This window comes from Dama dama, chromosome 20 (assembly GCF_033118175.1).
Source record: "Dama dama isolate Ldn47 chromosome 20, ASM3311817v1, whole genome shotgun sequence".
Classification (NCBI taxonomy): domain Eukaryota; kingdom Metazoa; phylum Chordata; class Mammalia; order Artiodactyla; family Cervidae; genus Dama; species Dama dama.
The window spans coordinates 57,784,146-57,808,801 of NC_083700.1; the positions used below are offsets into that span (position 1 = coordinate 57,784,146).

At 38.1% G+C, this 24,656-nt stretch overlaps 1 protein-coding gene and 1 pseudogene across 1 annotated transcript in view; one reads left to right on the forward strand and one right to left on the reverse strand.

Moving 5' to 3' along the window:
- DNAI3 (dynein axonemal intermediate chain 3) overlaps positions 1-24,656 on the reverse strand; it is an 83,240-nt gene that overhangs the window by 18,885 nt on the left and 39,699 nt on the right. The window contains exons 13-17 of the mRNA XM_061121499.1: positions 24,125-24,253; positions 21,349-21,422; positions 18,324-18,471; positions 16,736-16,823; positions 6,607-6,737 (exon numbers count right to left, since the gene is read on the reverse strand). Of these exons, the coding sequence (XP_060977482.1) occupies positions 6,607-6,737; positions 16,736-16,823; positions 18,324-18,471; positions 21,349-21,422; positions 24,125-24,253 (570 nt within the window). The remainder of the gene's footprint in view (positions 1-6,606; positions 6,738-16,735; positions 16,824-18,323; positions 18,472-21,348; positions 21,423-24,124; positions 24,254-24,656) is intronic.
- On the forward strand, positions 9,284-10,643 carry LOC133041123 (heterogeneous nuclear ribonucleoprotein A1-like; annotated as a pseudogene).

Consider the following 24,656-nt stretch of genomic DNA (forward strand, 5'->3'; position numbering starts at 1 on the left):
CTATTCGAGGTTTTTTGTATTTCCATACAAATTGTGAAATTCTTTGGTCTAGTTCTGTGCAAAATACCGTTGGTAGCTTGATAGGGATTGCATTGAATCTATAGACTGCTTTGGGTAGAATAGCCATTTTGACAATATTAATTCTTCCAATCCATGAACACGGTATGTTTCTCCATCTGTTTGTGTCCTCTTTGATTTCTTTCATCAGTGTTTTATAGTTTTCTATGTATAGGTCCTTTGTTTCTTTAGGTAGATATACTCCTAAGTATTTTATTCTTTTTGTTGCAATGGTGAATGGTATTGTTTCCTTAATTTCTCTGTCTGTTTTTTCATTGTTAGTATATAGGAATGCAAGGGATTTCTGTGTGTTAATTTTATATCCTGCAACTTTACTATATTCATTGATTAGCTCTAGTAATTTTCTGGTAGAATCTTTAGGGTTTTCTATAAATGACCCAATCAAAAAATGGGCCAAAGAACTAAACAGACATTTCTCCAAGGAAGACATACAGATGGCTAACAAACACATGAAAAGATGCTCAACATCACTCATTATTAGAGAAATGCAAATCAAAACCACAATGAGGTACCATTACACGCCAGTCAGGATGGCTGCTATCCAAAAGTCTACAAGCAATAAATGCTGGAGAGGGTGTGGAGAAAAGGGAACCCTCTTACACTGTTGGTGGGAATGCAAACTAGTACAGCCGCTATGGAAAACAGTGTGGAGATTTCTTAAAAAACTGGACATAGAACTGCCATATGACCCAGCAATCCCACTTCTGGGCATACACACTGAGGAAACCAGATCTGAAAGAGACACGTGCACCCCAATGTTCATCGCAGCACTGTTTATAATAGCCAGGACATGGAAGCAACCTAGATGCCCATCAGCAGATGAATGGATAAGGAAGCTGTGGTACATATACACCATGGAATATTACTCAGCCATTAAAAAGAATTCATTTGAACCAGTCCTAATGAGATGGATGAAGCTGGAGCCCCTTATACAGAGTGAAGTAAGCCAGAAAGATAAAGAACATTACAGCATACTGACACATGTATATGGAATTTAGAAAGGTGATAACGATAACCCTATATGCAGAACAGAAAAAGAGACACAGAAATACAGAACAGACTTTTGAACTTTGTGGGAGAATGTGAGGGTGGGATATTTCAAAAGAACAGCATGTATACTATCTATGGTGAAACAGATCACCAGCCCAGGTGGGATGCACGAGACAAGTGCTCCGGCCTGGTGCACTGGGAAGACCCAGAGGAATCGGGTGGAGAGGGAGGTGGGAGGGGAGATCGGGATTGGGAATACATGTAAATCCATGGCTGATTCATATCAATGTATGACAAAACCCACTGGAAAAAAAAAAAATAATAATAATAAAAATTAAAAAAAAAAATGATTACTTGATTTTATATTAAACAAACAAATGAATTTGTTGAGTTTTATCTGCACATAGTGATTGGGAGAACACAGGCAATTATGAAAATAATCTAGCTACACAAAGTCCAACTGCTGGGTTTCCAGAGTCTGTTGTTAACAGAAAATTGTCCCAATGGACGGAAAGCTCCAGAAGGGGAGGGATCTCATCTGGTTTACTCGGCGATTTGTTCTCAGCATGTTACAAAATAATCATGCAATAAGAGAGAAAGAGGAAATATGTATTCATCATATAGTACTCATCATCTTTGAATGCTGAGAACAGGAAACAGAGTTCCAACCAAAGAACATAACAAGTAATATATATTCCAGTTCTATTTATGGCCATTTTAAGGAGACGAGAAGACAAAGGAACCTGGTGTAAACAAAAGGCAGAAATTACCACTCAGAGGAGAAAGACAGAGAGAACCAGTGAATGACAGAGATGGGGAAAGGTTTAGAGAAAAAATTTAGTCTCATGCCACTATCCTATAGATGCAAAATCCAGACATAATCTCCTAATCTCATTTTTTTTCATCAGATAATAAGAGGAAAACACAGAGAAGGGTGTATCAAAAAATGAGTTAAAAGGACTCAGAGAAGGGGATGGATTGGGATTATAGGTGAGGGAGGGGAGATGGAAAAACATTTGATTTATACAAAGTGTAGGGCAATCTCAAGCAACCGAGGCCACTCTTTCACTCATCTGTGCTTTTATTCATCCACGTCAACTCACTTGACAGACGAGGACTGTGTTTGGTGCTGGAAATTCAGAATCTGAGCACAAGTCTTCCCTCCCCTCTTGGTACACAATCTAAGGGAACAGGCACCTGGGATATGTTTACTGTACACGTCACCCTTGGGGCTATGATTTACTCCAACACCATAAACTGTGGTGTTGAAGACTCTGGAGAGTCCCTTGGACAGCAAAGAGATCCAAACAGTCCATCCTAAAGGAAATCAATCCTGAATAGTCATTGGAAGGACTGATGCGGAAGCTGAAACTCCAATACTTTGGCCACCTAATGCAAAGAACTGACTCATTGGAAAAGACCCTGATGTTGGGAAAGATTGAAGGCAGGAGGAGAAGGGGACAACGGAGGATGAGATGGTTGGATGGCATCACCGACTCAACGGACATGAGTTTGACTAAACTCCGGGAGTTGGTGATGGACAGGGAGGCCTGGCGTGCTGCAGTCCATGGGGTCACAAAGAGTCAGACACAACTGAGCAACTGAACTGAACTTAACTGAACTGACAGTGCTTTTTGGAGTTGTCAGGAGCTTTACGTATGTGACCTCAGCCTTTACCAAAGTCCTCTAAGAGAGTCTCCTGGCTCTCATAGCTGAAATGAGGAATTTTGACATTGAACTGAGTCAAAGGAATAGTTTGTATCCAGTTAATAAATATTTGTTTAGAGCCCATTATATTGGGCTTCCCAGGTGGTTCAGTGGGTGAAGAATCTACCTGCAAATCAGGATACACAGGCAGACATGAGTTTGATCCCTTGCGGGCGGGAGCGATGGGCATCCTCTGGAGGAGGGCATGGCAACCCACTCCAGTATTCTTGCCTGGAGAATCCCATGGACAGAGGAACCTGGTGGGCTTCAGAAGTCCATAGGGTCACAAGGAGTTGGACATGACTAAAGTGACTTAGCACACATGCACATACACCCATTATATCGCCAGCTACCTGGCTAGAAACCTTCACATCCCTCTCCATCTGGTTACTTAGTTCTGACACTTCCATTCCCCCTACACCTATGTGACATTCTCGTCCCCACTGCTCAGGCTCTCTTCACCCCTGGGTGGGCCCACCAGAGATCACCGTCAACCTGGCCTCTCTGCTTCCAAGGCTCTACTCCCTCCTGATTCAGTCCTCTGCCCCCCTTAAACTCCCTTAAATTCTCTATCCAAAGTAGAAGGATCAGTCAGCCACATCAAGGGCTGGTAGAAGAGTGTCCCACTGGAATGTCAGCCCCTAGAGGGCAGGGAATTCTAGCTGTTCTGTTCACTGCTGTGTTCCCTGGGCGAAGAACAGTGCCCAGCATATATTAAATGATCAATAAATAACTGCTGAATGATGAATGTCATTCATTCCAAGGAGTGCAGGGACCTGAAAGGCAGGAAAGGGTTTGGTACAAAAAATGAGAGAGAAAAAAATCAGAGCAGACAGAGTGAGGAAATTGATCCAGATGAGGTAGAGAGAGAGAAAGGAGGCAACTTATGCAGGAACGTACAGGCCTTGGTGTAAGGAGTTTGGATTTTTCATGTATCATGAAGAAGTCACTGAAAAGGAGTTAAAACAAAGGGTATCGTGCTTTCAGTGAGTTCAGTTCAGTCACTCAGTTGATTCCGACTCTTTGCGACCCCATGAACTGCAGCACACCAAGCCTCCCTGTCTTCACCAACTCCTGGAGCTTACCTAAACTCATGTCCATTGAGTCAGTGATGCCATCCAACCATCTCATCCTCTGTCCTCCCCTTCTCCTCCTGCCCTCAATCTTTCCCAAATTCAGGGTCTTTTCAAATGAGTCAGCTCTTCGCATTAGGTGGCCAAAGTATTGGAGTTTCAGCTTCAACATCAGTGCTCCCAATGAATACCCAGGACTGATTTCCTTTAGGATGGACTGGTTGGATCTCCTTGCAGTCCAAGGGACTCTCAAGAGTCTTCTCCAACACCACACTTCAAAAGCATCAATTCTTCTGCATTCAGCTTTCTTTATAGTCCAACTCTCACATCCATACATGACCACTGGAAAAACCATAGCCTTGACTAGACAGACCTTTATTGACAAAGTAATGTCTCTGCTTTTTAATATGCTATCTAGGTTGGTCATAACTTTCCTTCCAAGGAGTAATTTAATTTCATGGCTGTGGTCCCCATCTGCAGTGATTTGGGAGCCCCCAAAAATAAAGTCTGACCCTGTTTCCACTGTTTCCCCATCTATTTGCCATGAAGTGATGAGACCAGATGCCATGATCTTAGTTTTCTGAATGTTGAGCTTTAAGCCAACTTTTTCACTCTCCTCTTCACTTTCATCAGGAGGCTCTTTAGTTCTTCTTCACTTTCTGCCATAAGGGTGGTGTCATCTGCGTATCTGAGGTTATTGATTATTTCTCCTGGCAATCTTGATTCCAGCTTGTGCTTCTTCCAGCCCAGCATTTCTCATGATGTACTCTGCATAGAAGTTAAATAAGCAGGGTGACAATATACAGCCTGACGTAATCCTTTTCCTATTCGGAACCAGTCTCTTGTTCCATGTCCAGTTCTAACTGTTGCTTCCTGACCTGCATACAGGTTTCTCAAGAGGCAGGTCATGGGGTCTGGTATTCCCATCTCTTTCAGAATTTTCCACAGTTTATTGTGATCCACACAGTCAAAGGCTTTAGCATAGTCAATAAAGCAGAAATAGATGTTTTTCTGGAACTCTCTTGCTTTTTTGATGATCCAGCTGATGTTGGCAATTTGATCTCTGGTTCCTCTGCCTTTTCTAAAACCAGTTTGAACATCTGGAATTTCACGGTTCATGTATTGCTGAAGCCTGGATGGAGAATTTTAAGCATTACTATACTAGCGTGTGAGATGAGTGCAATTGTGTGGTAGTTTGAGCATTCTTTGGCATTGCCTTTCTTTGGGATTGGAATGAAAACTGATATTTTCCAGTCCTGTGGCCACTGCTGAGTTTCCCAAATTTGCTGGTATATTGAGTGCAGCACTTTCCCAGCCTCATCTTTTAGGATTTGAAATAGCTCAACTAGAGTTCCATCACCTCCACTAGCTTTGTTCATAGTGATGTTTCCTAAGGCCCACTTGACTTCACATTCCAGGATGTCTGGCTCTAGGTGAGTGATCACACCATCGTGATTATCTGGGTTATGAAGATCTTTTTTGTACAGTTCTTCTGTGTATTCTTGCCACCTCTTCTTAATATTTTCTGCCTCTGTTAGGTCCACACCATTTCTGTCCTTTATTGTGCCCATCTTTGCATGAAATGTTCCCTTGGTATCTCTAATTTTCTCGAAGAGATCTCTAGTCTTTTCTATTCTATTGTTTTCCTCTATTTCTTTGCATTGATCACTGAGGAAGGCTTTCTTATTTTTCCTATTCTTTGGAACTCTACATTCAAATGGCTATATCTTTCCTTTTCTCCTTTGCTTTTTGCTTCTCTTCTTTTCACAGCTATTTGTAAGGCCTCCTCAGACAGCCATTTTGCTTTTTTGCATTTCTTTTTCTTGGGGATGGTCTTGATCCCTGTCTCCTCTACAATGTCAGGAAACTTTGTCCATAGTTCATCTTAAAGATTTTCTTTCTAAAGCTGTCATCTCTGGCTTATAAAACTTTGGCGTGCACAGAGACAAATATTATATGATTCCACTTACATTTGACTACTAAAATAGTCAAATTCATTGAAAAAGTAAGTAGAAATGTGGTTGCCAGGAGCTGGCATCAGTAGGGAATGCAGTTACTGCTTTAACTGGGACAAAACTTTAATTTGGGATAATGAAATAGTTCTCAAGATGAATGGTGGTGAGAGTTACTCAACGATATGAATGTTCTATGACCCACTGAATGGTACACACAAAAATGGTTAAGATGGTAAATTTCATGTTTATGCATATTTTGTCATTATTGTTACTATGTCCAATTGCTATTTACCTTTTGAATTGAGTGAATTTTTCAGTCTCCTACTAGATTGTAATGGCCTAACAAAGCAATATATTTTCTTAGTAAATCTGAAACACTTAGCATGGTTTTTCCATATGGTATAGGTGTTTGATAAATATTTGCAAGTTGATAATTTATTACTAAAAAGAGTCATACCTACTTTTATAGTCTTTTATTATTAAAAAGTCATACCTCATTTTATAGACTTTTACTAGTAAAAAGTTATATCTAATTTTATTGACTGCTCACATTTATGAATTTAAAGACATCTAGGAACTTGATAGACTATTCAAATATGAATCTATGAGACATTGAGGTTAAAATTTTTAAATGTAAGCAAGCATATAAAAATATGAAAACAGAATTACTATTGTAAGCTAAAAGATAGAAGACTAAAAAAAGTATTGTAACCCCTCATAAGACAAACATACTATAGAGGCCATAATCATATATTTAAATGTAATTTAAATGCTAATTTTAGAAGCAGGTAATTCCAACTCACCTCTGTTCCCACAAAGAACTTGGTGCAGAAGTCATCTATTGGCTTGAGAATATTGCTCAATGCATTCTCCAGATTCTGGTATGGGTTCATTTCTCCTGCCTTCACTGCTTTGCTCTGGGCTAATATTTTTTCTTTTAGAGACATTTGGATAGAAGCAGCACATATTTACATTGAAAGATCTTCTAAAATATGATTAGTTTATATTCTCTGTCCTTTGTCACACATATCCACCCTACTTTCTCCCCAGTGTGGTGGGCATAAGTCCAAGAATTTTTAGACTTCTAATTTAGCAGTAGAATGCCTTTTTCTTTTTTTTTTTTTTCATTTATTTTTATTAGTTGGAGGCTAATTACTTTACAATACTGTAGTGGTTTTTGCCATACATTGACATGAATCAGCCATGGATTTACATGTGTTCCCCATCCCGATCCCCGCTCCCGCCTCCCTCCCCATCTCATCCCTCTGGGTCATCCCAGGGCACCAGCCCCCAGCACTTGTCTCATGCATCCAACCTGGGCTGGCGATCTGTTTCACACTTGATAATATACATATTTTGATGCTGTTCTCTCAGATCATCCCACCCTCGCCTTCTCCCATAGGGTCCAAAAGTCTGTTCTATATATCTGTGTCTCTTTTTCTGTCTTGCATATAGGATTATCGTTACCATCTTTCTAAATTCCATATATATGCGTTAGTATACTGAATTGGTCTTTATCTTTCTGGCTTACTTCACTCTGTATAATGGGCTCCAGTTTTATCCATCTCATTAGAACTGATTCAAATGAATTTTTTTAATGGCTGAGTAATATTCCATTGTGTATATATACCACAGCTTCCTTATCCATTCATCTGCTGATGGGCATCTAGGTTGCTTCCATGTCCTGGCTATTATAAACTGTGCTGCAATGAACATTGGGGTGCACGTGTCTCTTTCAGATCTGGTTTCCTCGGCTGTATGCTCAGGAGTGGGATTGCTGGGTCATATGGCAGTTCTATTTCCAGTTTTTTAAGGAATCTCTACACTGTTCTCCATAGTGGCTGTACTAGTTTGCATTCCCACCAACAGTGTAAGAGGGTTCCCTTTTCTCCACACCCTCTCCAGCATTTATTGCTTGTAGACTTTTGGATAGCAGCCATCCTGACTGGCGTGTAATGGTACCTCACTGTGGTTTTGATTTGCATAGAATGCCTTTTTCAAGCCAAAGTTTATATGGAATCCCTTGCCTGTAAACCTGATCAAAGCTACACTGCTCTGGTTGAAGTGTTTCCTGTGTGGGAAAGGGAAGACTCCTCTGCCCACTTTTCAGGGGCTCTAAAAGTTTCCATGGCACAGTCTGAAAGTCACTTCTACAATATCTATATCATCTCAGAATTATTGACAGTATACCGGACACAAAATACATCTCTAGGTTATATAACACCCTTGAATTTTCTCAATAAGAGATATCATTGATACTTCCCTTGAATTAACACCCTTGACAATCTCTAATGAGCAATTCACATCATTTTTATACAGTTGGCCTCATATAGCAATTTTTAAAAATAATTCAAGGTTAGCTTTTTATGGGTCAATTTTTTAACTGCTAAAAACTAAATCCATTTAATGTGTTATTTGTGTTTGTCATAAACACAGCATGTTGAACGTTATTTAGTGCTGGGTGATTATTTCAGGTTTATTGTTTATGAACATCAGTGATTATACTATACCATAGGTCTCCATGCAAACAATGAGAGCACAGCTAAACTAGGGGGTGAAATTCATCTCTAACTTTTATCTTTTTTAAAAGCATCTGATTAATTTTAATTAATCTAAAATTAATAAATGCTATTTTTTGATATCTTAAATTAATAAATGTTAATTGAAGCTTTCAAAAAGAGAGAAAAGCATGAATAAAAGAGCAAAAATCATTCATTATCACATTTCCCAGAGGTATCATTATTAAAATATTGGTCTATTTTCCTCTACTACTTTTTGGTGATTATATGTAGACAGTTTATTTTTTAAGTGGGTTTTCCAGCTTTTCATCCTTCTTTTCTATTCTCTTAAAGATATATCTTGAGCATTTTTCCAAATCACTTTTTTTTTTTATGTGATATTATATTTCTGGGAGAGATCATAAAGAAATGTAAGCTCACAATACTTTACTCATCACACACACCCTTAATATATCCTCTGGGTTATATCAACCATGGAAAAACCAATAAAAGTATAAATGAAAACTAAATAGGAGAAGAAAACTTCAACAATACTAAAAATACATTTTGCATTTCAAAAACACTTTGCCATAATTTCAGACAAAAGTAAAAGATAATCATCATGACTTAGTAAGCATAGTCAACCAACACTTCCTTCGTTTGGGATCTGCACACTTTGAGCAATCCTTTTCATACTGGGCAAGACATTAAAAACCAGTACCAAAGTAAGCCAAATGTGGAATCTTTAACTAGCTGTATTACACAGTGTCATCAACATTTCAAGAAATAACTAGACACATTCAACCACATTGTTCTTACTAAAAGATATTATTCACAATGCATTTAGCAAGAGCAAAAAAGGCATTTCATATCTATTTAACACATAAAATCATTAAAATATTTATTTCAAATTCTTCACTCTCATTTTTATGTCTGTTTTTCTCTTTTTAAAATAATGTACATAAATATATTACCAGAGTAGAACATACATAAATACATTGTAAATAAATACATGTTCGTTGGGAATATGTGCTTTAAAAATGTTTCCTGAGATACGTTCATTAGGTTACTCCTTTCTGCCCATGGATGCTGCCGAGAAAGCATCATTAAAGTCTTTCCCCCCTCCACTGCCATCGTGTCTAAATCAGAGTCTCCAAAAGAGCTGAAACAGCTGCGGAAGCTCTTCGTCAGAGGATTGAGCTTCGAAACAACTGATGAGGGTCTGAGGAGCCATTTTGAGCAATGGGGAACGCTCACAGACTGTGTGGTAATGAGGGATCCAAACACCAAGCGCTCCAGAGGCTTCGGGTTTGTCACATACGCCACGGTGGAGGAGGTGAATGGAAGGCCACACAAGGTGGATGGAAGAGTTGTGGAACCAAAGAGGGCCTTCCTAAGACAGCATTCTCAAAGACCTGGTGCCCACTTACCTGTGAAAAAGGTTTTTGTTGGTGGCATTAAAGAAGACACTGAAGAACATCACCTGAGAGATTATTTTGAACAGTATGGGAAAATTGAAGTGATTGAAATCGTGACTGACCAAGGCAGTGGCAAAAAGAGAGGCGTTGCTTTTGTAACCTTTGATGACCATAACTCCGTAGACAAGATTATCATTCAGAAATACCACACAGTGAATGGCCACAACTGTGAAGTGAGAAAAGCCCTGTCTAAGCAAGAGATGGCGAGCGCTTCATCCAGCCAGAGAGGTTGAAGTGGTTTTGGAATATTTGGTGGCGGTCGTGGAGGTGGGTTGGGCGGGAGTGAGAACTTTGGTCGTGGAGGAAACTGCAGTGGTCGAGGTGGCTTTGGTGGCAGCCGTGGTGGTGGCGGATATGGTGGCAATGGGGATGGTTATAATGGATTTGGTAATGATGGAAGCAATTTTGGAGGTGGTGGAAGCTACAGTGATTTTGGCAGTTACAACAATCAATCTTCAAAGTTTGGACCCATGAAAGGAGGAAACTTTGGAGGCAGAAGTTCTGGCCCCTGTGGTGGTGGAGGCCAATACTTTGCCAAACCACGAAACCAAGGTGGCTCCGGTGGTTCCAGCAGCAGCAGTCGCTATGGCAGTGGCAGAAGGTTTTAATTACTGCCCCGAAACAGAGCTCAGCAGGAGACGAGAGCCGGAGAAGTGACGGGAAGCTCCAGGTTGCAAGAGATTTGTGAGCTCAGCCAAGCACAGCGGTGGCAGGGCCCAGCTGCTACGAAGAAGACATGCTTTAGACAATACTCATGTGTATGGGCAAAAAACTCGAAGACTGTACTTGTGACTAATTGTATAGCAGGTTATTTTAGTTTCTGTTCTGTGGAAAGTGTAAAGCATTCTAACAAAGGGTTTTAATGTAGATTTTGTTTTTGCACCCACGCTGTTGCTTGCTAAATGTAATAGTTTGATCATGATGCTGAATTAAATGTCGTTTTTTTTTTTTTTTAAATGTGCTGTGTAAAGTTAGTCTACTCTGAAGCCATTTTGGTAAACTACCATGTGAAGTTAGAATTCCTTCAGGGTGATGCCAGGTTCCATTTGAAATTTACTTACAACCTGCTTTGGTGGAGAAGCTGTTGTCTTCAGAACCTTGGTGTAGTTGAACCGACAGTTACTGTGTTGTGACCTGGAGTTCACCATTTAAAGGGTCACCCATGCAAAGTCATGGAGGTTTTTTTTTTTTTGGTTATTAATGATTGTTGGCAAATCCTATGCAATATATCTAAACTGAATTATGGTACCAGTTAAAGTTATAGATGGGAATGAAGCTTGTGTATCATCCATTATCATATGTAATCAATAAAAGATTTAATACCCTCAAAAAAAAATGTTTCCTGAGGGAGTGCTCCCCTTGCCTAACAAGGGGACCAAGTGCCTCATCCAAGGGTCACTGCTGATAATGCAAAGGCAAGGTAAATGTGTGAAAAGGAAAAGGCATTGTGGACAGATTTAGTTATCCTCTGTGAGAGACTGGGCATGGGGCCTGAGGGGAGAGGCAGGGATGACTCATGTGATGAGCTCTATTCCAGATGCACTGATGCTGCATCGGTAGGGTGGGTTCAGTACAAAGAGACAGTGAGAGACAAGATTTAAGGGTTCTCAGCACAGGTGGGGAGTACACTATGTTATCAAAGGGGGAGTGTGCAACAGGGGAAACACACAGCTGAAGTTAGAGCCTGAGGTAAATTCCTGATGTGAGGGCAGTCAGGTGAGATGGAGCCAGGAGAAAGATCAGAGGAGGGAAACTAAAGAGGGATCAGGAAAATCTCAGAATCCAAGCTGGGAGCTCCAAGAAGACGGGCTTAGTCAATAGTGTTTGGTGTGATGGTCAAAGAGGATGAGGCCTGAGGAAAATGTTATCATCAGCTGCATTTATTCAGACTTGCCCGGAATAACTTGGATACGTATTGAATTCAACATCATCCACACAGGTCATGAATTTTCCATCAGCAGTTGCTAATAGTTGCTAACATTTACTGAGTGCTGACTACATATCAGGCACTAAGCTGTGTGCACTAAACCATATCATTCCATTCTCACAATAACTCCCAAGGTGTTGAAGTGTTAATCCTCCTTCAAGAGTGAGTAAACTGAGGGTCAAAGAGATTAAGTAGCTTGCCCAAGGTCTCACAGATGGTAGCTAATGCTGACTATGAGTTGGTGATAGGCAGTTCTTACAGCTTACATGTATTAGCTCATTTTATCTTCATAGCACTCTAGGAGGTAGTTACTGCTATTATTTACTCCCCTTATTTTCATCTCTCTCCTTTCAAACACATGGGGGTGGGGGGGAGGCACAGAGAGATCTGTTCAAATAATAAATTGTGGCTTTTGGATTTAAACCCAGCCTCCAAAATCCACATCCTATTGCTTATAAGAATATAAACACAGCACCTCAAAAAGCTCTGAAAAATTACTCCCAAAGAGGCAGGGGGGAAAGGTGACTATATATGTGATTTTGGTGAAAAGGAAATATATGCAATTAGGCACATATTTTCCCAGAAGGTTTCTACTAGTCCTGGGAAGCTTTTGGTGTCAGGAGGAATTGTCATCACCATGAAGGACTTTAGTGCTTTTCTTGATAAGAGGAGATAACAACAATTGGGCTCATAAAATTGGCTCCTGAAAATATCTCTCTGAAGATCACTATTTGTTAAAAGAACACTAGAAAAAATTTACCATGAAAGAAATGGATAGAAAGGACAAAGTGAATAAGATTCACAGAGTTGCTTTCAAAGAAAATTCAAGAGAATCTCTAGATAAACTAAAAGATTTAGGCAAGTTAGTTGCTTTGAAATCAGCATTGTCTTATACTTAATATACATTCAAAATTATAATTTTAAAAAAGAATCCCCATTCACAATAGCAAGAGAAGTTTTAAGAAATATAGAAAGAATTCTTTTTTAAGAAAGGAGATTCAGACTGATTGCAAAAATTAAAAAACCTTACCAAAAAGTTACTATTTAGAAGAGCACTGACTTTTATGGCTCTAACATGGCAGGCCTGTGGCCACCAGATGGCAACAGAGTACCAGACACAAACTGAAGGAGTTCTCAGGAAAATGATGATAGAGCAGCGTGAACCTGTGATTCCTGGTCAGTGAACCCATCATAACAAGCAAAATGTGATAGAGAAGCCTATGAGTGTGTTCTAATCAACAGGTCCAAATCTGGCCAGAGTAGGATAGACGGCAGTGTGCGCAAGGAAGATCTCAAAATACCATAGTTAGATCTCCAACTCCTGAAAGGTGACCAGCAACAGGAGGCAGGACATGGTCATACCTTTAGAAATAAGAGGCATATGTTAGAAAGATCCAGGGGATCACCAAGTGAAAGTTAAGTCTTTTACTGATTTATGGTTCTGTTGACATATCAACTTAATACAGGTAAGAGGACATGGCCAACTACAGTCTCAGATGAGAATTAAAAACATATGTCCATATCTCCTTTCTGAGCTGATTTAGTCAAATATTCCTTTTTCTAAGAAATCCCCAAGGGCCATAAGAAGTATATGTTAGAAAGATCCAGGGCATCAAGTGAAAGACTTAACTTGGTGATCCCCTGGATCTTTCTAACACATGCCTCTTATCTCTAAAAGGCATTACTATGGCCGTGTTCTGCCTCCTGTCGCTGGTCAGCTATCAGGAGTTGGAGATCTAACTATGGTATTTGAGAGTCAAACATGACTGAGTGACTTTGGGCTTCCCTGGTGGTTCAGTCGGTGAAGAGTCTGCCTACAACACAGGAGACCTGGGTCTGATCCCTGGGTCAGGAAGATCCCCTGGAAAAGGAAATGGCAACCCACTCCAGTATTCTTGCCTGGAAAATCCCATGGCTAGAAGAGCCTGGTGGGCTGCAGTTCATGGGATCATGAGTCAGACACAACTTAGTGACTCAACCAAAAAAATCTCAACAAAATGATTTTGTCTGGAAAGAGAACATTCATTTGATGAAGCTCCTGTTTGATGGCATTTGGGACATGATTCAAGTTTTATTTTATATAGGCCCTTCCTTAAGCAGATGCAGATATGTATTTGTCATTTATTTTAGTGTATGTCCCACCAGAATGTAAGTTCCTTGAAAGTAGGGACTTGTCTATGCACAGATATATCCTCGGACACTGGCACTTTATAGGAATTTAATAAATGTTTTGAATAGACACAGATATGAAGATAATAACAATGAGAAAATTATCCTTTAAGAGTTAAAGGATGACAGTATTTCTAAATAATGCTGTTACCACATTGAGCTTTATGTGCCCATTCCCTATTGTTAGCTGTGCCTACACTAAAATGAAATATGCTGTTCTCTAAGGAAAAAAAGGTTTCTGTCTCCTGAGATGATAACATATTTAGGCAACCTTCAGAAAGAGATGGGCTAAGAGTCTAATGTAAAGAAATGAAGGATCAATAGAAATTATACTCACTTGAATGTTAAAGTTACAATTCATCTTTTTTTTTCTTAAGTAAGTAGTCATATCTCATAATGCATTTTAAAAAGTACACTTTAGAAAGACCTCTGCTTTGGGTCAAGAAGGAGCATAAATTAGCTTTATTAAAATTAAAAACTTCTGCTTTTCAAAGGAAATGTTAGGAGAATAACAACAATTTATTAGAGTATAAATCACAGGTTGGGAGAAAATATTTGCAAATCATGTATTTGATAAAGGACTAGTATGCAGATTATATTAGGAACTCATAAGGCTCAATAATAGGAAATCAAACAATACAACTGAAAAACTGACCAAAGGTTTGGATACTTCCCCAGAGAAGGTATACAGTGGCAAATAAATACATGAAAATATGGTCAACATCTTTAAGATAAAGACTAAGATATCAATAACATATTTTAGTATTCTTGCCTGGAAAATTCCATGGGCAGAGGAGCCTAGCGGGCTACAGACCATGGGGTTGCAAAGAGTTGGACACAACTGAGTTGGCAAAGAACACACACACACCATATTTCAGAATGATTAAATTAAAAGGACCAATCACACCAACTGTTTGTGAGGATGTAGGAGAACAGGAAATTCTCATATACTGCCAGGGGGAAATGTAAAAGGGTACAAGTACTTTGGAAAACACTGGTGGTTTGTTTAAAAGCTAAACATACATCTGCCATATGATCTAATCAGTCCATTCCTAGATGTTTACCCAAGACAAATGAAAGCATATGTCCATACAAAGACTTGTATATGAACAGTCACAGAAGCTTTATTTACGTCCTAGCTGAAAACAAGCCAAATGCCCATCAGCAGTGGAATGAATAAACATCTGTGGTATATCCACGCAACGAAATACTACTCTGGAATAAAAAGGAATAAACTACTGATATGCACAACAACATGGATGAATCCCCAAATAATGAGCTGATTGTAAGAAGACAGACCCAAAAAGTGTAACTGTGTGATTTACATAAAACTCTAGAAAATGCAAACTCTTAGTGACATAAAGCGGATTGGTGGTGGCTTGGGAGTGGAGGTGGGAGAGGTCCTGGAGGAAGGGATTGCAAAGAGTCCCTACAGGAGTTAACTTTTGGAAGTGATGGATAAGCTTGTTATCTTGATTACAATTATGGTTTCACGGGTTTTTAATATGTCAGAATATATCAGATTGAACATTTTAACATGTGCATTTTATTGTATGTTGACTATATCTCAATAAAGTGGTTAAAAAGAAAAAAAAGCCCCCACTTTAAAGGCCATAATCGTACCCTTACTATAAACTGGATAAAAGCACTAATACCCTGATGATCATCTTTTTTCATTAGGTTAAAAAAATAAGACTAGGACATCGATAACTTTTTACAAGTTACAATCTTGGTTTCCTTAATTTTACATTGATAATGATAACTCCCAGTTTGTAGGACTGTTCTGATTACTAGTGTCTATTTTACTCACCATTGCACTCCCAGGGCCTAGCATAAAATAAACACTTCATAAATATCTGTTAAATGAATAAAAGCATGTGCAATATGAGCACAGTACCTGACCCATGGCTGGAATTCAATACATGGAAACCAATAATGGAATACAAAGAGCAGTTGGAGGACGGAGCTCTCCTTACTCACCCTCTGGAATGAAGGAGGCCCGAATACATAAAACACATGCAATGTGTTAATATTGCTTTGAAAATGTCTCTAAAAATTCTGTGATTCCATTTTTTTCTCTTCAGCATGAGGTATTGGGTTGTTTCTATGAAAAATACACCTTCAAGGTGAATTTGGCCCAGGCTTGATATTAGTTATTTGATATGTTTGTCTTATGTGTCTTATTACTTAACATTGAACAATTTATAAATGTAAATCCTTTTGATAAGGCAAATGTTTGGAAAATACTTCAGATGCTAGTGATTCCAGTATACTTTCATTATGCGTTGCTCTCCAGGTGGGATATTAATCCATACCTTTAAGTTTTGACAGCTTACAAGCACACCCTTCAATTACTTCCAAAAGGGTATACAGGTGGAGATATATTTAAAAATCAATTGTTCTTTCTCTACTCAGTTTTATTATGGTGCTGTATAAACACTAATTTTTTCTATTCTGATTGAGAATGGTGGTTTGTTTCTGAGTACTTCATAATTTAGTTTGCTGGACTTGAGATGCATTCCATTCTGTAGAATTATTCTTTGAGCACATACATATTCATTAAGTGATCTTCATTAAATTTTTTAGTATAATGAACTTTCAAAAATATATGAATGTGCTCAATAACTACGAAACTGAGCTGAACTGAGCTCTGCCAAGTCTTTTGGTGTATACAGGCAGTTTTAATGTGCTTGCTGTAACTATCACAGCCATTGTAAAATTCCATACTGAAGGGCTGGCTTTTCTGTATTTTTTTTTTTTTTACAAATTAGACTATCCCAGCAAGTAGTCACCTTAGACATAATAAACTACTAACTCTGGAACCTTATTAAATGCCTTTTTACTCAGCAAAGGCAGTTACCTTGTGCTTTGTAAAGGAGATTGTCTTCACTCAGGCTTAACTTGGTTGGGCAGTGGTCTAAAGTTGTTTCGCCTTTAGACAGCCTTATCTTTTGAGAGAACATATAGGAATGGTTATTACCTTAAACTGTCCGTGGCTGATTTATTCTTGCCTTTCCCTCTTATATATATATATATATATTTTTTTTTTAAACTGTCCTTAAACTGTCCATGGCTGATTTATTCTTGCCTTTCCCTCTTACATATATATATATATATATATATATTTTTTTTTTTAAACTGTCCTTAAACTGTCCATGGCTGATTTATTCTTGCCTTTCCCTCTGTCCCCACATGGCTATGTCCCTACTTCCCTCTCTTCCTCCCTTCTCCACTCTTCCTCAGAGTTTGGTTGCTTTTCCCCACAGAAAGCACCCAAACCACAGTTTCTAAGACCAGGCTACTGAGGGGAGCTTGTCTGGGGGCTCATTTCCAAATCCCAAAGTCTCATATGTTGTTAAATTTCTCAAACTGTTTTGTCTTCTATTTCATAATATCTTATTGTTGGTTTTAATATAAAATAATAGCCTGTTTCCCTGTTCCCTAAATCTTTCAGTTAAAGAAAGCTCTGAACAGTTGTGCAGGGACCTTGCACCTCACTGGAACTGTCAAGTTCCTTCAGGGACATACAAGCCCTTGAGTTCCGGCAATGGCCCGGGTCTGCTCCAGAATGGGAAACCGTCACACACAACGTTTTCCCCTCATGGCTCCCTCCCCACTTTTCTCCATTAGAAATTTTGTCCACATGCTATACAACTAGTCTCAGGTGAATTTTGTTTACTTGTGCCTTTTAAAACTATCTACAGCTCTATAAATTCTGCCCAGAAAATTTCTAATCCTCTAATTTCTAATCCTAGTTACTTCATGAATATTCTCACCCCTCTGTGCTTTCCCTTCCACTGGGAACAAATGCATGAAATCAAAGGAAAATAAAAATATTAAATTTGGAAATAGAATTAGACATTTCAAAGAAAAAAAGCCTTCAATGCCAGAAGTTTCTTCATACTTCTCACATACATCTCATTCACGGCCCGACTTTTCTTAAATTAAAATTACTTTTCTTCAAGTTCTGCCATTGAAGACAACTACAAATAATTCTTCTTTCAGCTACCATCAGTTTTATTTGGTCATAGGTGTTGTGATACAATTCTACTGTTGATGGGTAAAACATGTAGAATTTTGACTATAAGACGGCTAAAATAAGCTTTTCTGGGCTAACCTAAGAGCTCACTAATTTTTAAGCAACTGCTATGTAATAATGAGTAATTGTTTAAAAGCATTGGTAAGTTGTTCCTTGTTTATACATGAACAAATATTTATCTGTGATTTCTGTCTTGACTAGACAGACATTATAATACCTCTCAATGAAAGAATTTATTGGTTGAATGAATACATGAGTTGTAATGTCCTGTGTTAATCTGAGCTGCTCTACTTTTAAAGTGTGTTATATGTATAAATATAAATATATGTATAAATATATGTATATCTATGCATATAAACTATATAGTGTATATAAGCAAATAAAATGGACTAAATCCCATGTTACTTACCTTTGAGAGAGGTTTCCAGCTGAGATCTAGATGCAAAAAAGTAGATGGTATATCAAAAGGAATTTCAATACTTTCTTCTTTCTTTTTCTCTGTCTGTGGTTGAGGGGTTACGGCTTTCTGTGGTCTGATATCCCAAAAGCATATTGTGCTTTAAAAAAAGTTTACAGCTTATTTTTTAACTAAGTACAAGGAAAAGGTATAACCTCAAGACTACCATTCTCGCTGCTATACATTAATATTGTGATTATGGTATATTTGATATCTCCAAAATTAAGATTTTAATGAAATGGGACTATTTTGCATTTCATATTTTAGGGAATTATAAAGTTTATAGGATTATTTAATGATTTTGCTAGTATTGAGACTAATATTATCATACATGGCAATTGAATTTGGCAACTGACAGTCTTTTGTGATACAATCTTTTTTGAAAAAACTTAACAACTTTATTGAAATACAACTCATATGCCACAAAATTCACCCACTTAGGGTATACTTAAAGTGCGTCCCTGATGGCTCAGTGGTAAAGAATCTGCCTATAATGCAAGAGATGTGGGTTTGATCCCTGGGTGGGGAAGATCCCCTGGGGAAGTGAATGGCAACCCACTCTAGTATTCTTGGCTGGAGAATCCAAGGTGGGCTATAGTCCATGGGGTCGCAAGGAATTGGACACGACTGAGTGACTAATACTTTCACTTCACTTTCTTTCACTTAAAGTACAGAATTAAGTGGTTTTTAATACACTCATTGAATTGTGCAAACCATTACCAAAATCAATTTTAGAAGATTTCATATCAGCTCTCCCCCGAATTTGTGTACAGTTTACCAGTCATTCCCCATTTCCTTCAGTCCCTCCCACCAGCCCTGAGCGACCACTAATCTACTCACTGTCTCTACAAATTTGTCTATTTTGGACATTTCATATAAATGGAATCATACAATATGTAGTCTTTTGTGACTGACTTCTTTCACTTAGCATGTTTTTGAAGGTCATTCATGTTGTAGTATATATCAGTACATCATTCCTTTTTATTGTCAAATAATATTTCATTGTATGGACTATCCTACACTTTATTTACCCCTTCATCATTTGATGGACTGATGAATGAATAAATGAACCTGGGTTACTTCCCCTTTTGGCTATTATGAATAATCCTGCTATGAACATTTGTTGATAAGTTTTGTGTGGGTGTAGGTTTTCATCTCTCCTGGATATATATTAAGGACTTGAATTGCTGGGTTACATGGTTGCACCTATGTTTAATCTTTTGAGGAACTGTTAAGATTGTTTTCCAAAACAACTGAATCATTTTTGAGAATTCCAATTTCTCTACATCTTCACCAAATGTATTATTTCTTTTGTCTTGAAGATCCCAATTTCTCTACATTCTCAACAACACTTACTATTTTTTGGTCTTTTTTATTTTGGCTACCTAATGTGTGTGAAGTGGTATCTAATCAAAAGTGATTCTGATTTGCTTTTCCTTTGTTGGTGTAATATCTAGGAAATCATTACCTAATCCAAGGCCATAAACACTTATATTTATGTGTGTCCATATTTTCAGTTTTAACTCGTACATTTAGCTCTTTATTTCATTTTCAATTAATTTTGTATAGAGTGTGAGGTAATTCTTTTGCAGGTGAATACCTATTTGTCCTAGCACCATTGTTGAACACTATTTTTCTCCACTAAATTGCCTTGGTACCCTTGTTGAAAATCAGTTAACCACAGATGTACGGGTTTATTTCTGGGTTTATCTCTTCTCTGAATCTTGAACAGTGATACAATGGTTGGACCGATCCCGTCAGGTGGAAGAGGCTGGCCATTCATTCTGGCTATTCACTATATACATAGTGAGCTATAGATAGATGATGTATTTGCCTTCAAAGCCTCATTTCCTCAACCCGTAAGTATTTTTTCAGGGTTATTGACAATATAATAAGAGTTAACCTGCTAAAGCATGTATTACAGTATTGGCATAAGCTTCCAATAAATTAATTTTGTCCACTTAAGGTAACTATAGTCAATTTCTGTTGCTTGTAATCACAGAACCTTACCCAATACATGCCCAAAGGATTAATTCATTAAAGTTATTTATGCCTTCATCTGCTATTCCACAGCTGCTGCTGCTGCTGCTGCTAAGTCACTTCAGTCGTGTCCGACTCTATGCGATCCCATAGACAGCAGCCCACCAGGCTCCCCCGTCCCTGGGATTCTCCAGACAAGAACAGTGGAGTGGGTTGCCATTTCCTTCTCCAATGCATGAAAGTGAAAAGTGAAAGTGAAGTCACTCAGTCGTGTTTGACCCTTAGCAACCCCATGGACTGCAGCCTACCAGGCTCCTCCGTCCACGAGATTATCCAGGCAAGAGCACTGGAGTGGGTTGCCATTGCCTTCTCCGGCTTCTGCTGCAATCAGTACCTAAAGCTGAAGGTGTCGTGATTTCCACGGGAGTCAAAGCTATTTGGAATTGTAAAGTTTTGCTAGTATCTGGATGTAGATAATACTATTCCCATTCATATGTCCTACTTCACTATGAATTTTCAGTTCTATAAATTGAGGGATACAAGTTTTAAAAATAAACATTCTTCAACATAGTTACTGAATTATTTATAAAAACACTTGTAATAAATATACAATAAAAGATGCAAGGCTCTTCCACCTTCTAAAAGAAACTTTCCCAATTAAATGTTGTCATCTTCATAATTGTGAGATAAAATTGAATATAAACAAACATTGCAAAATTACAAATATGGGACTATGAAGAACCAGGATAATTATGGATGTTTATACAATATTACCAACCATGAAATTTAGTTCATTCTTCTTTTTACAATATATCCATATCCAAAAGAAGATTTTTTTAAAACCAGCAACAATGTAAAATTCTGTACTCTAGTTAATTAGGCTTAATTGCTGCAACAAAGATTATTTAAGTAACAGAAGAGCACAACAATCTTATAAGCATCAGATAAAAAATATATTGTTTGAAAACAAATAGGTAATGATTAAAATAAGACATACCAGTCTGCCGAACAAGTGACAAGTTGACAGGATATTCCACTTCGATTTTCAAAGACATTTCCCAATCTGTTAATCTATTTTTAAAAATGCTAGAAATAAGTTCTGTGTACCTAGAACAGTGATGACTTTTTTCTCAAAGCTCTTTACGTTAAAATTTTTTCTTCTTTAACATTTTTTAAAAGAACATAAAACAAACACAGAATTTGGAAACTGGAAGGTTTTGAAATCAAATATTATTCTGACATACATCTTTTGCAGTCCTTTTTCACAGAAACATTTTTACATTTTAAAATTAGTTTTAATTAGTATGAACATAAATGTCTATCCTAAGATTTTTCAGTTACTGCACTTTTAAAACTTACCTATGTAGTCATAAACCATTCTGGTTTTTAATATATAGATGATGTGCTATAACCTCATTACTATTATTATTAGAAATGCATTAGAAATGCAAAATGTAATAGAAAAACAGAAACACATTCTATTTTTCACTGTTAATTATGGAGCTAAACATAGGTGCTTTTATGAGATTGTTAAGCAGGTAAGATCAATAGATAAGAGGCTTGGTGTTAAATTAGACACAGCATGCAGTGAATGCTGGGCACCTACATTCTTTCAGTAATCTAGTGGCACAACTCTGCTGGCACACAGAGGAGTCCAAGGAGGGTTAGTGGCTCCTTAGAGTCCCGAAGGTCCACGTTTCCAAGCAGCCACCTCTCAAAGGAGGTGAAAGATTTTTTGTGGCAACCTATGACAGCACTACTCTCAAGTCAACAGGAAAAATGACTTTTCCCAATACCCTACCTACCCAATAGAACTGATGAGCAAAACGGCAAAGGTGGAGGGTTCCAGCAGCAAATAAAGAGTAAAAGTAGGGGTGGGAGAAGAAATACAGGTGCTGCAGTGGTAAGACCTGTTGGCATCACAGGAGCGAGGACCCTGGAAACCTGGCTGACTCTGCTGTGGCCTGAGCCCAGTCAGCTTCAGTTACAGCTGTTACCTTCCACTGTGATTGAAAAACAATCAGGAACTCATGTTTCCTTTCCCTCTAATAAGGCTTCCCGGAGAAGGCAATGGCACCCCACTCCAGTACTCTTGCCTGGAAAATCCCATGGACGGAGGAGCCTGGTGGGCTGCAGTCCCTTGGGTTGCTAAGAGTCGGACACGACTGAGCGACTTCACTTTCACTTTTCACTTTCATGCATTGGAGAAGGAAATAGCAACCCACTCCAGTGTTCTTGCCTGGAGAATCCCAGGGATGGGGGAGCCTGGTGGGCTGCCGTCTATGGAGTTGCATAGAGTCGGACAAGACTGAAGTGATTTAGCAATGAGGCTTCCCTCTTATAGGAAGCTCAAGACTCCAGACTTGCACTTACTCGGGCGCTTTATGCGTTAATGATTGGAAAAAAAAATCATATTATGAAAGTTTGGGAAATAGAAGTTTTTAAAATCAAATATAGTTCTACCTTATATCCTTTTCCAATCTTTTTCATGGATACACTTTGACATGATTTGTCAAGATATGCATGTGACTGTGTATCTTAGGACACAAACTGGATTATTTCTTGTATAAATTTCCCAAATTTTGTATTAATGGTCAAAAACTTTGAAAATGTGAATGATTTAAGAACTACATTGGCTAATTGTATTCTAAAACTTTTATGTTGGAACCAGTAATGTTAGAGTTTATTGATTTCACCATTTCATCCTTTCTAACACAAGATAATACTTGAAAGCTCACATAAGAATTAAATAGGTCCAAAATAATACATTATTTTTGCTTTATGATTAACTTATTTGATTATTAGAAAGTCTGAATGATTTTCCTGTTTATCTGCTAAATGTTTTTCAGTATATGTCTTTAGCTTATTTACTGGAAAATTTGTATTTACCATATTTGCGGCAAATGTTTTTCTTCATTTTGCTACTTGCTCTTTATTTTTTAATTTAAAAATTTACATGTGCACATTTTAAATTTCTTTCAATATTATTTAGCTTAGAAAACTGTAGAATCCAGGATTATGATATTCTAATTCATTGTATTTATTTTGGCTCATTAGAACTTTCAAAAGTAATTGTATTTTTGCATAATCCACTTGAATACCCTGAAGGGCTAATCACCCTTCTTAACTCTAAGTTTTTAGAATATTCTTCAATATTCTTATCTTCTAGTTTTTCAAAGTACATAGTAGACCCCTAGTTCCTTGAGGGAAACATTTGGGAGGTTTATTAGTTTTCAAATTCACAAACACCAGACTTTGCAGGTAAAGCACAGAACTACAAAGTGAAACTGCAGCACAAATGCTGGGCAGTCAGCCGGGCTCACTCACGGCACAAGTGTCGAGAGTTTTCACCCATCAGCCTCACGATGCACTCAATTCACGACCACCTTGCAAAATGACACATTATCACATCACAGATCTTCAGAGTTGTCTGCTCTAAACAGCTGAAATCATAAAGTTTAAATTCACGAAGGTGTAAAATATTTGTTTCTATTTTTACAACCTTCATTTTCTCCACTATTGTATTATATCAGTGTTGACACTACCTATATTTTTTAGTGGCTTATAAACCATGGAAGTTGAAACCCTGGCCTTCTTCTCATCCCCAAGTCAGATCTTGGTTTGTCAACAGTGACACAGTGTATGATGTTTAGTTCCTGGTAATTCACAATTTAAATGCAGATAAATTGTTTACTTGAAACATCCTCTTTGAATAAAATTTTCCAAAAACCTACAAGTCAGCAGGAGAAAAGTTCGAAGCCATCAAGACTCACCTCAAATGTGTCAGGCAGCCAATGTATATCTGTAATAACTTTCCTATGTCCACTTTCTATTGAGGAAACTGCACAGTGTCTGATATACATTTCTTCTTTATTACTCTCTGGTTCAAGGAGGAACATAGGCTGTAAATGTTACAAGAAAGTTATGTGCTAATTTCAGAGAGCTGATGAAGGAATTCATACTTGATGTATCATTCCAATTAAAATCAATAATTTGAAGAAATACCAGTTCAAGGAAAAACATAAATTAGAATTTCTATGTATTATATAGTTAGGTAATTAGATTATCTTCTTTCTGCTTCAGTTCCCAGGGAGCTTTCCCAGGCAAAAATACTGGAGCGGGCAGTGGAAGTGATGCTCTGTGATGTTCTAGAAGAAAGCCTGAAGTAGTCATGTGAAGACACCACTAGGACACGCCATGTGGAGGTGCGCCTTTACCAGTCAACAGCCTAGGGAAGTCTGGGTCAAAAGCCAGCATCGCCCCTCAAGTATGTTGAGTGAACATGCCTTCGGATGATCCCACCCC